The sequence below is a fragment of the Balaenoptera physalus genome (assembly GCF_965194825.1).
Source record: "Balaenoptera physalus genome assembly, chromosome: 20".
Lineage (NCBI taxonomy): Eukaryota > Metazoa > Chordata > Mammalia > Artiodactyla > Balaenopteridae > Balaenoptera > Balaenoptera physalus.
The window spans coordinates 48,626,441-48,643,088 of record NC_138901.1 but is presented as its reverse complement, the minus strand read 5'-3'; the positions used below and the strand labels follow the sequence as shown (position 1 = coordinate 48,643,088).

The 16,648-nt window shown below is 55.8% G+C and overlaps 1 protein-coding gene across 2 annotated transcripts in view; it reads right to left on the bottom strand.

Annotated features, from left to right (window-relative positions):
• Positions 1-3,840: 3,840 nt before the first annotated feature.
• The window catches only part of SLC13A2 (solute carrier family 13 member 2), a 52,962-nt gene continuing 40,154 nt past the window's right edge, over positions 3,841-16,648 (bottom strand). For both annotated transcript variants that reach the window (XM_082442276.1, XM_082442277.1), the window contains 11 exons: positions 12,117-12,245; positions 11,205-11,341; positions 10,883-11,097; positions 10,149-10,329; positions 9,924-10,046; positions 7,874-8,092; positions 7,573-7,661; positions 7,168-7,289; positions 5,851-6,012; positions 5,073-5,210; positions 3,841-4,580 (listed from right to left, as the gene is read on the bottom strand). In XM_082442276.1, the coding sequence (XP_082298402.1) occupies positions 4,398-4,580; positions 5,073-5,210; positions 5,851-6,012; positions 7,168-7,289; positions 7,573-7,661; positions 7,874-8,092; positions 9,924-10,046; positions 10,149-10,329; positions 10,883-11,097; positions 11,205-11,341; positions 12,117-12,245 (1,698 nt within the window). In that variant the 3' untranslated portion in view covers positions 3,841-4,397. The remainder of the gene's footprint in view (positions 4,581-5,072; positions 5,211-5,850; positions 6,013-7,167; positions 7,290-7,572; positions 7,662-7,873; positions 8,093-9,923; positions 10,047-10,148; positions 10,330-10,882; positions 11,098-11,204; positions 11,342-12,116; positions 12,246-16,648) is intronic.

Here is a 16,648-nt window from a genome sequence, read left to right as displayed (position 1 = left end):
GCACAGCATGTGGGATCTTAGTTCCCTGACCAGGGATCAAACCCGGGCCCATGGCAGTGGAAGCGCAGAATCCTAACCACTGGACGGCCAGGGAATTCCCTGTCTACTTGTGTTCATGTGAGCTGAACTTGTCTTCCAAAAGTGAGTTCCCAAGACTGAGCCTGCCACTTCCCAGGCCTTCCAAGTCTCACTCCATTGGCGTGGAAGACCCTAAGAACATCTGCAGAGGGACAGGGCCCGAGCATGGCTGTCAGGAGGCCCTGAGGCCCAAGGACCCCAGGTCAAGGAAGGGCTGGCGAGGTCTGGAGTTAGTCAGGACGGGCTTCCTGGGGGAGAGCAGGCAGCTCCTTGGCTGTAGATGATCAGAGGAGCACTGGCCAGGGCCGTGGAAGGTGTGTGACAAGGGCGCTGGGCTGGGAGGTCTGAGCCAGTTCTGGGTGGCTGACCCTCTGGGAAATCCAGGGAGTTTCCAAGCTGAGAGCTTGGTGGGGGGGACCAGTGGTGAGGGCTGTAGCTCGAGTCCTGCTGGGTGGGGAGGGCAGGCTTCTCCTGTCTCACCTTAATCCCTCCTGCTGCAGGAGGCATGGTTGTGGAGATGGGGAGGAGCAATGCCGGGGTGTGTGTGTGTGTGTGTGTGTGTGACTGTGAGTGTGCAAGTATTTACATTTCTGTTACCATGCTCACATGTGTCTCCATGGGTGTGCATTAAGTCTGTGGAGCTATAAAGTGATGCTGGGCGTGTCTGTGCCAGAATCTGTGTCTCAGTGTGTGTGAGCTTCTCTGTACTTCTGGGAACACTCAGGTCTGACACTGTGTGCATGGGCATCCGTGTTTATGTGAGCGTCTGAGTGAGTGTTTGTACAAATGTCTGTGACTGTGTATGTGTGTGTGTGTCCATGAATGACTCTGGGTGTCTGAAGGGCTATGAGTACCTGTGAGTGTGTAACTATGTACGCAGGTGTCTGTGCATGTCTATGTGTTGTCCTCTGTGTGACACAGGAATCAGTGGTTCTGTGTATAGGCGTCTGTGGGTCTCCCCACCTTTAAGAGCAGCTCTTTTGAATCCCTGTCACACTCTTCCCAATCAGCTGCTCCATCTGCCCCCACCTGCATCCCCTCCTCTCCCCCTTCTTTTCCCTGAGGTTGAGGCTCACTCTTTTAAGGCCCCTAGTAAAACCTCTTGGCTCTGCTAATCGTGACTAATGGGGCCCAGACTGAGTGGAGACTGCAGGGGGCACCCTCTCCAGGCTGGAACCCACCAGAACCTCACCCATCCCAGTCCTACCCCATCCCTCACCCTGCACCCCTGGCTGCACTGCCCACCCGCCTGCACAGCTCACCCCTCCCATTTCATGAAGCAGCCTCCCCTCTGAGACTTTGGGGAGACAGGGGAGTCATGGCCTGAGCCCCCAAGGGGCCTGCTCTGGGGTTGAGGATCCTAACCCACAGAGCTTCCCTTGACCTAAAGCCCAAGTCAAGGTGAACCCAGAGAGGGGGATCAATATCCCCACTCCCACCTTCTGCATCCCCCTAACAAGCACACGTGCCAGGTTTCTCCTTAAAAAACTTGTCTTGATAGCTCTTTGCTGGGCTTTCTGGCTGCTACCGTTCTCTGGGGCTGGGGCTGGCCAGCAGGAAGAGTGGGGAGGGAAACAGGGACATTCCCAGGGCCCTAGGGGACAGGGGCAGGGGAAAACTGGGCCTATCTGATGAGCCGAAAAGGTGACATTGGCTCAAGGTCACATAGCACTTCACACACAGCAGTCTGGAAAAGGGCTTTGAGGGCAGACTTCCCTCCAGGAGCAAGAAGCCCCCCATCCTTCTGATATATTCATTCATTCATACAACAGTCACCGTACCAGGCCCTGTGCTAGGAACTAGGGACACAGCCGCATCAGGCAGACTGTCCTCAAGTTGTTCTGGCCTCATTGATCTTCTCTAGCAACGGGAAGCTGACTACCATAGAAGTTTGTGAGTCCCAGCACTGCGCAAGTTCAGCTCGTAGGAGACACTCAAAACCCCTTGCTACCTTCCTGGAAGCCATGGGGGGAAGGGGTGTGAGTGGCCGGGCAGGGAGGGCATAGACCCCCATCCCCGCAGAGCCCCATCCACCTGCAGCCCAGAGTGTGTGTGCCCAGGAGGGGCTGAGCTGCTAGGCCGCCTGCACACACCTGACCTGGGTTGACGGCCCTTTCTTCAAAGGCCCAGTCCGTGCTTCTTTATTGCCCAGCTAATGACAGTGATTAGGACAAGAGGTGCTGCCTGCCTCCCGTATGCCCTCCCGCCTGCTGAGGAGGATGGATTCTAAGCACCTGGGGGGAAGCCTGCCCCGAGCCCTGCCAGGGCACCCACCATAGCCGACCCCTCCACCCTTAGGCCAGTTTCCATCCACCTCCTCGCCTGAGAAGGAAGGCAGGGCCAGCCCAGTCCTCATCCCGTGGGGCTGCTGTGTGATCTCAGTCCCCATCTGGCCCTCTCTGAGCCAGACTGAAGGGGAAGTGGAGAGGTCCAAAGGGGAGCTGAGAACAGTGGAGGGCCATGTGTCCCCTAGGAAGCACACCTATCTCTTCCCCAGCCAGGGCTGGACTGTGGGTACCAAACCAGGGTCCCGAAGAAAGTAGCAGCAGAGGGTCCTCCTTGCAGATGGGGCTGGGGCTACTCCTTAGGAACCCACTGCGGGTAAGCCACTGGTGGAGTCCCACCACTCTGGGCCTGGCCCACTCCCAATGGAGGGGGCTGTCGCCTGGGGCCTTGTCGGGGGTCCGAGTGTGGGTCTGGGTGGGAGCCGTGATTTATGACTGTGCTTCATGAGTGAAGAATGCCAGCCTGGGGGTCTGGGATGGGGGCAGGGCCCCTCTCCTGACACTCCTCATTCTGCTGGAGGTCTGGCATGTCCTGTCAGGATCTCCTGTGCCCTGGAGGCAGCCATGTTCTCCCCCATGCAGCGGCCCCCTCCCCCCAGCCCTCAAACCCCCAGCTCTGGGAGTACTGAGTGCAGGCCCGGCCCAGGGGGGAAATCCAGAATTAAATCCTTTCTGGTTTTCTTTCTTCACGACTCATTTCCCTGTTTTACTGGGCGTGAGAGTGATGGTAAAGATCTCTTTTTATTCTCCCACTGCAGCAGAAGGGAACTCTTGGAAACTTCCATCTAGATGAACTTCCAGCCAGGAAGGGATGTTGAGCTCCCAGGATGGATGATGGATGTGGTGACATCCTTCCCCACCCCCACCTTACCTTGCCAGATAAATGAAAACTCTGGAATTCATGAAGGCGGAGAGGCAGAGGAGTGGGGGAGGGGAGGTTGGGAGGCAGAATGATCCAGAGCGCAGTCTGGTCCTGGACTCTGAAGGCCATAGTTTTGAACCTGTTCCTGTGAGTCTCACCTGTATCCTTCTTGCTGCAGGTTGCCATTTTGGATGAGGGTCCCTCTTTCTGGGCACCTAGCATGGGTCAGCCTGCCTCCCCTGGTCTGGTGGGACTGGTTTTTCCAGCTGGTGGAGGGGTCTGTGAGGAGTTGGCAGGGGCAGAGGGTTTTACGTAAATGCCCAGGGAGGGCTCTGGGAACGGGGAGGCTGATTTTCTCAAAGACATGCAGGGAGTAGAATCTCCCAATTAGCCGGGCTGGGTGATGTCAGTGCTGCTTTCCTGGGTGGCTGCGTCCACTCCGACAGGCCTTGGCAGAGCTCCCTGGCCATTACCTTCTCCCCTGGGTGGGAGGGGTGCCAAGGGGGCCGCCATACAGGACAGATGCCAGGTCCCCTCCCAGCGTATTTCCCAACCTGGGGCCTGAACCATGTTGGGGACCAGCCCTGGAAAGTGCCGTGAAAAACCACCACAGACTCTACTGAAAGACTTTAATGGGGCTGATATTTGAACCTCCCCCCAGACCTGAGAGGCTGGGGAGAACTCAGTATGTTGGGCGGGTCCCAGAGACTGTAGCCATGGCAACTGCTGGTAGGCTTTGCTGCCCAGGCAGCTCCAACCCTGAGTTTCAATAAATAGAGGACAAAAGGGTCTGGTCACCCACCAAGCTGGGGAGACAAAGACCTGGAGTGCCAGACAGAGCACGCTGTCGTGTCTGTGACCTCACAAGTGTACATTGTCAAGCATACACCACCTAGGATCATCACACACACACAAACCCCGCTTGCACAACATCCTCACATGACACACCGTCTTTACACACACACACACACACACACACACACGTACATACACATACACATACACACACTTTCCTCAGACACGTAGGACTGAGCTCACATACATCTTCCTTGAAGAGACACATGAGGTTAGGTATACATGTGCCTTTCTCTCAATGTTTGGCTTGGAGCCTGGGTTTCCCCTCCCAGCTCAGAGGAACAGGAACGAGGTGGGTCTTCCTGGCTTGGGCCAGATTATACCGTGGTATAGGGGGTAGGTGTTGTGATGTTTGCCTCGCTGACCCCACAGAAGCCTGTGGTGTTGGACTGGGCCCAGGAGGGGAAACTGTGCAGGTCGAACATGGGGATGCTCCAGGTGTTGATGGCCAGCGTGATGACCAGGACCCCGAGGATGTTGAGCATGAATCCTGCTTGGGCCTGGGGTGAGGAGAGCCAGTCTGAATGAGTGGGTGTTGAGCTGGGCCAGTACCCATCCCTTAGGTGTTCATAGGTGCTCAGGAGCTCTCTCACTAGCAAAACTCTCCCTGGGAAGTCCTCCCTTGGGTCTAACCTGCAGCACTAGGTGATGCCCCCACCACTGGCTTTAATCCCAGTGCTAACAGGGGAAAGGGGAGCTTCCAGAGCCCTGAGTCATCCTCTCTGAGTCCATATCCCTGGGTTCGGGTGCCTGGCATCTTGGTGCCTTCCCTAAATTCCTCACCCCTCCTCTCCCTCTCAGTGGCCTAGGGCTGGCAGGGCCGGAAGGTACTCCAACTGGGGATCATGTTCCAGCCTCCCCCGCTGCCACCCACCCCAACAGGGTCCACTCTAAACTCTGAGAATCTCAGCGACTTCCAGCTACTTTGTGGTCCACCAAGATGGAAAGACAGAGCAGGGAGTGCTGAGGCATTGGAGACCCCTGCCACTCACCATGTGTGTCACTTTGAGGCCTCCGAATGAGAAGGCGATGGCGTTGGGCGGGGTGGCCACAGGCAGCATGAAGGCCAGGGAGCTGGAAAGCGTGCAGGGGAGCATGACGTAGAGGGGGTGGATGCAGATGGCCTGAGACTGGAGGGGGAGACAGTGGGGCAGAGCTGATCTCAGCCCCGTCCCAGAGGGGAAGGCGTGGCCCCCATTCTCCTGCTTCCCTCTCTGAGGGACAGCCCCCATCCCCACCCCAATACACACTCTGGCCATGAACCCACCACTTCTGCCAGAAGGCACCTGGTGACCTGGAAAGGGCCCCTTGACCTCTCTGGAGGGGATAAGTGTGCGGCCCTGCCCTATGGGGTGTGGGAAGGGGAGGGACCCATTAAACGGATCTCAAAGGGGCTTGTGGGTGTCATCATCAAAGGCTGCGGGAACGCTCCTGGAGAAGAAGGGGCTGGGGACGCTCCGGGGAGCAATTTCATGCTGTCACCTCAGGAATGACAAGAACAGGAGCTGGGCCAGGGAGGTGGGCGAGGCCACCAGTGAGCCCCATCAGGATACTCCAGGGGTGATGTCATCAGGGATGGAGTGAGTCAGGGGGCAGAGGGCCTTGGGGCCCAAAGTTACTGAGGAGCCTGGGGAAGGGTGGAAGCTCAGGGGTCCTTTCCCAGAAATGAGAGGAGGTGCAGACGGGTCACTCTGACCTTCAGGCAGGGCCCCGGCAGGCAGTGTGGGCAGAAGGCTGCCTGGAGGAGGTGTGTCTGCAGGGCCAGCTCACCATGGAAGCCAAGATGGGCAGGAAGATTGTGGTGGTGGCCACGTTGCTGGTGCACTCAGTGAAGGTGGCGATCAGGAGGCAGAGGATGAAGGCAATGGCGGGAGGCGGCACACTCTCCAGCGGGGTCAGCTTGTCCCCCAGCCACTTTGACAGGCCCGATTCCTGTAGGCAGAGGAGGGTGGTGTGTGGGAGGCTGAGCTGCCTGGGGCCCCAGAGTCCCCTGCTGAGGCTCTGGGAGGGTCCTGCTCTTGCCCGCGTCTCTCTGGAAACTTCAGAGTCGAGGGCAGCTTGGGAGGGAAGATGAGACCCAGCTGAACCCTAGGAGCCCCCTCTACTGCTCTTGAAGGACGGTTGGGTGTGGGCAGAAGGGTCAGATGGGAAGCGAAGGGGCTTTCTTGGGAAACCTGGGGCTTGGTGAGAGTACAGACCTTTGACCCCATTTACTCCTGCTCTCCTGACCTCTCTTCAGGAGGTTCCTGGCCACCCTTAGCCCTCTGCCTGCCCCCTCCAGCCTAGCAGGTTGGGACAGAGGGGACCTTGCTCCCAGCAAGGAGGGAGAAGGGGAAGGGCCCTGGTAGAGGCTGGGAAGAGGCCAACAGGGGGACGGGGACAGTTCACAGGGTCAGAAGAGCTCCAAGGTCTTGCCTTGCCCACACCTATAATGCCAGACTGTGAGCCCCAGGGAGCTGGGACTTTATTATATACAATGCTGCCCACTTAGCACCCAGCACCCAGCACAGCGCTTGGCACGGTCAGTGAGCGCTTGATGGATGAACTAACCAATCCCTGACCCAGGAAAGCTCCTGTCCATGCAGTGAATGAGCTTAGCCAGAACACCGAGGGCTGGGGGTGCAGGTTCAGGGATTTCTGTCTTGGATGGAGGCTATGGGGAATGATGACCCGGTCCCCAGAGCCTGGCTGGGTATGATCATGGTGCCCCCTGGTGGCCTCGGCCAGCAAACTGCGTCAACCCAACGCCAGCCAACTACTCCCTGGTGCTAAAGCTTTGGCATTCTCTGTCCGGCAGGCGGTGAGGGGATGGACTGGGTAGTCACCGAGTACAGTCCCTGCTCACCGGAGAAGCCCGCCTTCCCTTTGGCTTTGAGAATCCGACTAGCGAGAGGTCCCTATGGCTTGTGTTCCCTCCCCCTCTCTTAGGGCTCTAACCTGTTTCTCCAGCTGCTGCAAAGGCTCTGCCCACCAGGGGGCTCCCGAGTGGGGGGTCAGGGCTCCCCTGTGTGGGAGAGAATCAGGGCCCCTCTTTCCCTGTCACAGGGTCTCCCTCAAGTGGGTGGGGGAGGGGGCGGGGTCTGTCACCTCACTGCCCTTGGCCAGGGCAAAGCCACCGCCCAGAAGGAGCACGATATTCCAAGGCATCTTCTCGTTAACTATTTTCCAGTTGAGGAGGGCAGGAGGGGCCTTCAGCTTCCCTGGTTTTCCTACTCCCCAAGCAGAAGAGGATGGGTCACCAAGAGCCAACAGGCTTTCCTTCCCTTCCCTTCCCCCCTCTGTACGGGTCTCTATCAGAGCTTAATGCATGTAAGAGAGGGACCCTCAGTTCTGCAACATCACGACTTTGTCCCTGAGTCCCTGTGCCCTTGGCAAATCACCCCAACTTCTCTGGGGTTGGTCTACTCCTGCCGAGTGTGGTCGAAGGGACGTCGCATGCCAGAAGGCGGGGTCTGCCCAGAGGCCCTTCCCTGCCCCAGACCAGGTGCTTACCTGGTTCCTGAGTCAGCCCTGGGATCTTGGAGGGCATGATGAACAAAATTACAGCGATTAAGATGGCTACTGTCCCATCGGATGGCATGCTGCGGGCGGGGCAGGGAGGGCAGGCTTAGCGACTTAGGGCTGCTCAGGGTCAAAGGATGGAGGGGTGCTGGAGAGGAACCCCTCCCACAGATGTGCCCACCCCTCCTGGTAACTTCCCCCCACCTCAACCCACCGTTACCTCCTGTTCTGTGTTGGGGGCCCTGCTCCCTTCCCTCCTCCTGGAAGTATTCCTCCTCCCCACGATGCTCACCTTTTCCCATCCTCATCGGAAAAAGCCAGGTTACCCCAGCCGGTGAAAAAGCCTGGCTCCCGAGTGAACCAGAGCACCACCAATAAGACGAAGAGGGTGCTGACAGCCTTTTCTGCAAAGGTCATGGGGCCCAGCAGCTTGTGCTCTCTCCGGATGACTTCGAAGGCTGCTCGCTCTCGCTCCCTCATCTCGTCCCCCAAGCCACAGTTCTTCCGGAAGCTGCAGGTAGGGGTGGGGACAGCTCGTAAGGGCACCACGCCAGGCAGGGGAGCAAGGGGCTCTGATTGCCTGTGGTTTTGTTGTTGTTGTTTTGGCCACGCCACGCGGCTTGCGGGATCTTAGTTCCCAGGCCAGGGAGTGAACCAAGGGCCACAGCAGTGAAAGTGCTGAGTCCCAACCATTGGACTGCCAGGGAACTGCCATGAGTTGTAAAGGTTCCCAAGGTTCTGGAAGAAAAGCAGAAGACTCTGGGGTGTCCTGGCTCTTATTTAGCAGAGGGGAGGCTGAGGATGGGGGATTGGGTTTCCCTGTGCTTGGCCCTCTGTCCTTCCAGGAATTCTCTTGTGCTGAGCCCTCCCTCGCCCAGAGTGAGGAGGCCCTAGAGGCCTAGACCCCAGGCCTCCTTCTGGCCCTGACTCATCACTCCCCGCCTCCAATAGCCTTTCAGGAAATCCTCCCTTCCCTCTCTTACGGCTTCTGGGCATCCTCTGCCAGCCTGGGCCCCACCCACACTGTCCTCTGAGGCACAGAAGTCTGCAGCCCACCTCCATGTGCTTAACTCACTTTGACTTTTAACTTTTCACTTGGGCAAACCTCAACTCCCCTGCTGGACTTGTGAGCTCCTCAAGGGAAAAACCATGCTTCACACATCTTTGAATCCTTTATGTTGCTTAGCACTGTGCTGGTCTCTTTGACTAACACTTTGCTTTGTACCATCCCCAACCTCAATCCAGCCTCCTTGCACCTGCCCAAGCAATTTTACAGCAACGATGCTTAAAAACTCTCAATGGCTCCCCACTGCCTGGGCAGGATGGACAAATAACAACTTATACCACAATAACAGTCATACCACCACACTTAGCCTGTACTATAGCAGACATCACTAATCAATCCCAGACTTGATTCCAACTGAGCTCCAGCAGGGTCTCACATGATTTTCAACTCAGAGCTCTAGTGACTACTAGTAATCAAGGGCTGGAAGTAGGAATAAAACCTCTTTACTACTCTTGGCCTCAAGAACAAGGTCCATACTCTTTATGTGGCACATGAGATTCCCCATAATCTTCCCCTGCCTACTTCTCCAGCTTCATATGCTGATACTCTTTTTCCCTCTTTGTGTTTCAGCCACACAGAACTAGAGTTCACCCAAACCCAGCATGCTCTTTCTTGCCTCTGTACCTTTGTACAAGCTCTTCCTGCTGCTGGAATGACTTTACCTCGTTCTCTACCTGGCTGACTTCTAACTCTACAAGATTCAGTTCAGGCATCATCTCTGCCAGGGGACTTCTGGAATCTTCACTATCCTGGGCTGTGCTCCCACAGCACCCGGGCTTCCCTCTGTCACTGCTCCTACCTTATCATCACCCATTAGATGGTGAGCTCCAAGGACAGGGACTGTCTAATGCTTCTAGTGTTCTCAGTGCCTAGCAGAGGGCCAGGCACACAGTAGGAGCACAACAAGGACTTTTGTAACTGACCAGGCTCACAGCGTGTGCTTCTTAAGCACCTGCCAAAGGACTGGGGATTGTTATGGAATGGGACCTGGCCTGGGCATCAGGAGATCTGGTTTTCAGTCCCAGCACTGACACATCTAGTTGTGTACCATGTCTTGAACCTCAGTTTGCTCATCTGATAGATGGGCTAATACTCTCCAAACAGTAATTCCCTCAAATGGGGGGGCCAAGTGCACAGCAGGGCCTTGGGAGGGAGAGGCCTTCTCACCGGGATGGTGATTATGCCCTTTTCCGCAGGGCTACCTGGGTACCCAACTGGAAGCTCCTAGAGGGTAAGGGCAGGCACCTGGGCAGCTCTTACCCACTCCACCACTTACTTGAAGCCTAAGAAGAGGAACTGCAGCCACACCCAGGAAAGCAGCAGCAAGATGACCATGGTGGGGAAGGCAAAGGCAAACCAGGAGGCGAAGTTCACCACGTTGTCATTTTCGGGGAAGATCCTGAAGAGGGATTCAGGCTGCTGTGTGACACTGCCCGCTGACCAGCCTGCTCCATTTGCCCCCCCAGTCAGAATGCAGACCCCCTCCCACTCGGTCACTCACGAGTTGACCTGGCCTTGCAGCACCAGGTTTGTTGTGGTGCCAGTCAGGGTGGCAATGCCCCCGATGCTGGCCGAGTAGCACACACACAGGCTCATGCCCCGGGTGAAGCGGAGATGCTCCTCGTCCTGCTGTGCCTTGGGCTCCGAAGGAACAGGCAGGGCAGGGCCGTCCTGCTTGTTGTCTGGGAACAAGGGAGAGCTCAGGTTGGGGATGGGCGCAGGGCCAGTTCTGGGGAGCCTGGTGGGGGCTCCAGGGCCTCTGGGGCACCTTGTCACTGAGCAGCCTAGACCCAGGCTGGGGGGAGGGCAGAGGCTGCTTCCAGGTCTGCAAGGGCCAGCACTCCCTGGAGTCTCAGGCCAGAGTGACCCCCCAGTCGCCACCTGACCCAACCCCTCTTTTGAGAGAGGGAAACTGAGGCACAGAGAAGGGAAGAAGACTGTCCGAACCACACAGGAAGAGTGGAGCCTGGGCCCCTGACAGCCCACCCAGGTTTCCGCTCTCGGCTTGCCAGGGTGACCTAGCATCTTGGTTTGCCCAGGACTGAGGGAATTCCCAGCCTGTGGGACTTTTCATTTCAAAACCAGGAAAATCCCAGGCAAACCAGGACACGTTGGTCACTGAACTTCTTGCTTCCCTCTTCTCTCCCTAAACGTGCCAGGATGACTGCTCCTATCATGGGCATCGTCTCAGACCCTCCTCAAGAACTGAGGGTTTGGGGCAGGGCCTGGCGTCACCTTTCTCATCAAGCTTGGTCTCTTCCTTCTGGGGACTCGGTTCCTGGAGTTCGAAGGCGGGGTTGTTCTCGCCCTCCTCAACGTCCTTGCTCTTGGGCACCTTGTGCAGCTGCTCCAGAACGGCGTGGGCGATGGGCACCATCATGGCCGTGGTGGCCGTGTTGCTGATCCACATAGACAAGAAGGCCGTGACCACCATGAAGCCCAGGATCAGCCTAGCGACGGACAGACAGACACGCTGGTGTTCCAGCATCCCTTCAAGGCCTGGGTGCCCAGAACACCGCCACTCCAGGTCGTCCAGACTTGGTTTGTGGGAACTCACAGGGAGGGCCGCACCCCGATGATGAGGAGCACGCGGAGGGCGATGCGCTTGTGCAGATTCCAGTGCTCCACGGCGAGGGCCACGAGCATCCCCCCGATGAATAGGATGTTGGTGTCCTTAAGGTACTCAGTGCTGACCTGGCAGGTGGGGACAGTTGAGAAGGAGGAAGGGGTCCCCCGTGCCTCTGGGCTTACAGGGTGCCGACACTGATATTCCCGCAAACGGAGGTTGGTCCCCTGGGCTCTTGGACCCAGATGGAAATGGTCTTTGGATCATCTGCCATCTAATATTAACCAGTTTCCTCTCTTCCTGCCAAACTCGTTCTTTCTCCCCTCAGGAATGACTGAGAGATCATCTAACCTGAATCCACTCCCGTGGCAAGCCATTGACTGGGAGATAAAGCATTTAATGCTCTTTCTAGAAACTAACGCAGAAGTTCTCAGTGTGGTGCCTGGGCCAGCATCATCAACAACCTGGAACTTGCTAGAAATGAAATGCTTAGACCCTGCTCCAGATCTACTGAGTCAGAAACTCTGGGGCAGAGCCAGCAATGTGTTTAACTAGTTCCGCAGGTGATCCTGATGCACGCTCAAGTTTCAGAGCCACTGAACTAGAAGGATACAAACTCTTTAGCTGGCTATCAAGGCCCCCTTTTCCTTCCCTCATCTAGGCTTAGTTGCTCCCACTTTGAATTAACTCTTGGCACCAACCACGCACCCGGCATTTCTAGAATGCCTTCCCCCCGGTCTTCTAGTTGACTCCTCCCCCAGTGCTCCCCAACCTGCCAAGCAGAGGCAGGGACCCCTCTTCCATGTGCCCTGTCTGTGATGAGGCTTCCCCCGTCATCAGCGTCCTAGGGCAGACCCCCCTCCATCCCTGGGAGCACGTCTTCCTGTGGGTGGGGAGGCTTACCACGGAGGCACCCATTATGCCCATCATGGGGAACATGACGGTGGGGAGGAAGGCGGTGATAGCCAGGGGCAGAGCCTCGGTGCACCAGAGGAGCGCCATGAGGATGATGGTGTAGGCACAGTAGGCTTCCTGCAGGTGGGAGGGGAACAGCAAAGCTGTTGGAGGGGGCAGGCCTGTGTCCCAGAGTCATGTCACCTCCTGTCCCCAGAGAAAGCAGGCCGTTTGTAACAGCGTGGGGAGAGCCTGTGAAACTCACAGTCCTTGATTCCTGAGCCCAAGGTCCCATTTAAAAATAGAAATAGAAAACGAAGCAAAGCACTCACCACCTTGTCTTTAACCTTGGGGGGCCTAGACATTATAATCCAGTCCCCCTGGGGACTGCAGGGGGCTTAGGTGAGGACCCTTACATGAGATGGGGGCTCATCTAGATGACACTGGGGCCTGGGAAATGTCGATCCCTGCCTGGCACCCTGGCCTTCCCTGCTTTATCAAGAGCCTGTAAGAATATATTTATTTGTATGACGATTTAAGTAGTGTTTGTTCCTTCTGCTAGGAGGTGAGTTACATGAAGACAGAGTCAATTTTGTATCTGGATCCTTGGAGCTCAGGACCCAGGAGGCTTCAGAGCAAATCTTTTCTGAATGAATAAACCACTGAAAAGTTTTAGGAATGGTGGGGTCTCCTTCCTAGTAATCCTGGCATGACCACTGTTTCATATAACTCCCCCATCCCCGCGTTGTGCGGGGAATTGTGGAGTAAACTCTGAGTCATAGTCTTGTGAGTCTTGGGGTACCAGAGACCCCCCCCCCTTTCCCTCATGAGGCTCCCAAAGCTAGAAAGGCCTGACCTCAGGCCTGGGAGGGGACCTGGAGCAGGAATGAAGTCAGACAACCCCAGATGTCAGGGGCCCACCCTCCTTGACAGAGCCTCTCCGCAGGCCTGGGGAGGGGGGACGGGGGAATCATTAGCCAGAAGGAAGCCTCCAGGGAAGAGGGTGCCTGGCATCCGAGCCTCCTTGGGGCACCTGCCCACTCTTTGTTTGCCAAAGGAAGAGGCTGCCTGCTGGGACTATGGGCTGGGGGCTCCTCCTCTCTTACCTGTCTCAACTGCCCTGCCCCTCTTGCTTTCTCCACCTGGTACAGGCTGGGCTCACCCCTTATACCTCATGCCGTTAGTACCCTGAAGCTTGAAGGAAGGTCTTGGGGAGACGAAGCTGCTGTTTACTGAGTAACTCTTAGGAGCTGGGTGTTTTCACGTTTGTAGTTACAGCCATGGATGAGTGTGGTGGTCTTATGTTATAGATGACCTCCAGAAGGTATGTGGCTTGCTCAAGGTCACAGAACTAGGGAGTGGCAGAGCCAGGCTGGAACCCAGGCAAGGTGTGCAGGATTGCATAATCCTAAGAGCACTCCCCGAGTAGTCTACATCAGTGGCATCCTGGGGGGTGGTGTGGCACCCAGCCTGCCCAGCCAAGTCTGTCTGATGCCAGGCTCACTTTCTTTCCATGAAACTTCCACCACCTTTCTCACCCTGGACATGAACTCATTGGGACAAGGGGTGGGGCCACCTTGATCCTTGAGCAGAGACCCACCCCTCCTCCTCCCCCAGCAGGCGGTAGATTCTGCTGAAGCTGCTGTTTCTTCAACTATTTTCTCACCCGCAGTGTGCACAGCCTGTTACCCATCTTCCCCTGCGGCTAAGGGCAAGCCAGCCCTCTGGACCCTGGTGTGCCCCCCATGCCCTCACCCCCCAGAATTCTCTGGCCAGAGACAAGGAGGGAGGCTGGGCCCGATGACTTTGCTGATTCAAGAAGAAAGCTCTGCTAATAACGACAGCACAAGTGTCGTTAAGGACTACTCCATGCCAGGCGTGGTGCTCTATGCACTCCAGGTGGTTTTTAATCACATTTAGTTGCTCTGTGAGGTAATGACTATTGTTCCCATTTCACGGATGAAGAAACAAAGGTGCAAATAAATTAAGTAAATGTCTCAAAGTCACACAAATCAGCGAAGAATCCAGGCCATCTGGTTCTTGAGCCCCAGCTTTTTGCCTTCTACCCTGAGCTTGCTCCCGTGCTACTGGAGGGTGTCCCCCAGCCTCAGGTGCGCTGTGACCAGCAGGGTGTACAGGAGTGAGTTAGGGCTCTGGATCCAAATGGAACTGTCTTCGCTGGGGCCTGCCACTTCCTGTTGCCCGGCTCTGGGCAAGTTCCTTCACTTCTGGGTCCCCAACTGCACCCTCCAAAGAGAGCTGTGGGCACCAGCGTGTTGAATCTATGGCTCCTCTACTCCTTTACAACTTCCCTGTGTCCCTCTCCGTGTCTGTCTGTCTGTCTCTGGATCAAAACCCAAAACCACTTTCAAAGTTCCATTCAGAAGCTTTCTCTGGCCCTGGTGGCTCTGGCCCCGTGTTCCATCCCACCCTCCTGGGTAGTCGGTCCAACGGTAGAGTTAGTCGGTCCATAACTCGCTGACCTGCTCTTCCTGGTTCATGGGGCTCTTAAATGGGGCGTGGAATACCCAGGATTCATGAAGTTGGATGGGAAAACAATTTCATCTTTTAGCTAACATCTAACTAAGGTTATGAACAGAGGCAACAGAACCATATAGCTGTTGTTTTGTGTGTGTGTTGTGGCGGGGGGGAAGGGGGGATGCCTTGCTGTGCAGCTTGCGGGATCTTAGTTCCCCGAGCGGGAATCGAACCCGGGCCCGCAGCAGTGAAAGCGTGCCGAGTCCTAATCACTGGACCACCAGGGAATTCCCAAAACCATATAGCTGTTAACGGTGCTATGGGCGATTTTGTCACAGATATTTGATTGTGGCTGTCAGCTGTTAGGTACCTGCACAGATTAGTGGTTGCAATGGACCCAAAATATATCTCAAAATATTGTTTACATCCATCACTATTTTGAAATTATGGTAGTTATTATACCAACACTAGATCTTATTTAATGCTTTAATAAGGAAGCACCTGTATTTCTGAATTGCAATTAATTTTTTCATATTGTTATAACTGTATTTCAAAATGGTTGGTTTCCTTTGTCATCCTATACATTTTATTTTGTGCATTTCAGAGCAGTATTCTGAGAAGCGCCCACAGTCTTCACCAGACAGCAGTGGCATTCATGGCTCAGAAATGGGAACAGAACCTGGGGGATCCTTTCTCCTTGGCCCCGCAATGTGTCTGATTCCACGATCTGTATCCCCAGTGTTAGAAGTGGGAAGTCGGGAGTCAGACCTGGGCTCCAGGGCCGCCTTATACTCTCTGCCTTGTTGCTCAGCTCAACGCATCTTGGGCTGGCCAAGCTCAGCTGGTGGCCTATGGCATGGGACCCAACTGGCTTACTCCCCAGTCATGCTACATTGCACCACTCCCTATGCCATTGGCACAGGGCACAGCCTGCACCCTGTCTGAGGCAGCCCCTCCTGGAGCTCAGATACCAGCAGGGAAGAGTTTTCTCTTGGCGGCTAATGCTCTTCTTTCTACCTCTGTCAGTATGTCCTCCTTCTGCAGGCCAGCAGGCTAGTTGTTCCCCAGCTGTTCCTTGGCTGTAGAATGTACTCCTTTCTCAGCCTGGGCTCTGGAGGACAGGGGTCAACTTTCTTTCACCTCCCTGTCTCTAGCCCCTCCCTCTTTTGCTGGTGCTGGCCTGGGTCTATAAATCCTTCCTTCCCACTTGGGCCCCTGACCCTGCCGTGCCAGGAAACTACCGTGGTCAGATCCCCATTCCTCTCTCCCCCGAGGCTGTCCCTGCTATTGAGGGGCAGGCACTGGGCCTCCTGCCTGCTCATCAGGCTTTCACTGGACAAATAACCTCTCTGCTCCAGGTCTCCAGTCCTGCTGGTTCAACACTTCCAATGCTCCCCTTTACTTCTCTCCAGCTCTGGGCCAATAGCCTGGTCCAAGCCCCTGCATCTGTTACCAAGATTTCTGCAAGAGCTTCCTTATTCACCTCGTAGCTTCCTCTTTTGCCCCTGAAACCTCTTCTTGCTGTAGCCAGAGTGATCTTGAGGCACAAACCTGTTTAATCCACACCCTGCCCCCCAACACACACACACACACACACACACACACACACACACCTCAAAGCAGCTCAAATCCCTGCAGGCTTTCCCACTGCTCTTAGGAAAATCTGGGGGCTGGTCTGTGCCTCTCCTCCTTGCTCTCTCTGGTCCAGCCACAGTGGCCCTCTTCCAGTTTCTCAAACGCTCCATCTTCCCTGTAGCCACAGGGCATTTGTATCTAATCTCCTCTCTTCCCTCCCCACTTGGCTCACCTGATGTCTACTCATTCTTGAGATCTTAACTCAAATATTCCTTTTCCAGGGAAGCCTCCGTGGGTTTCAGGAGTATATTCCCCAGTTTTCACAGCCTATGCCGCTGTACCTCTTCTGCAGAGCACTCATCATGGTCTGTAGTTAAACATTTGTTTTCACGAATTTCTCATGATGAATATCAACCTTTGTCGCCAGACCATACTCTCCAGGGAGCAGGGTCTGGATCTGTTTCTGCTCACACCAGCAGGGTGCCTGG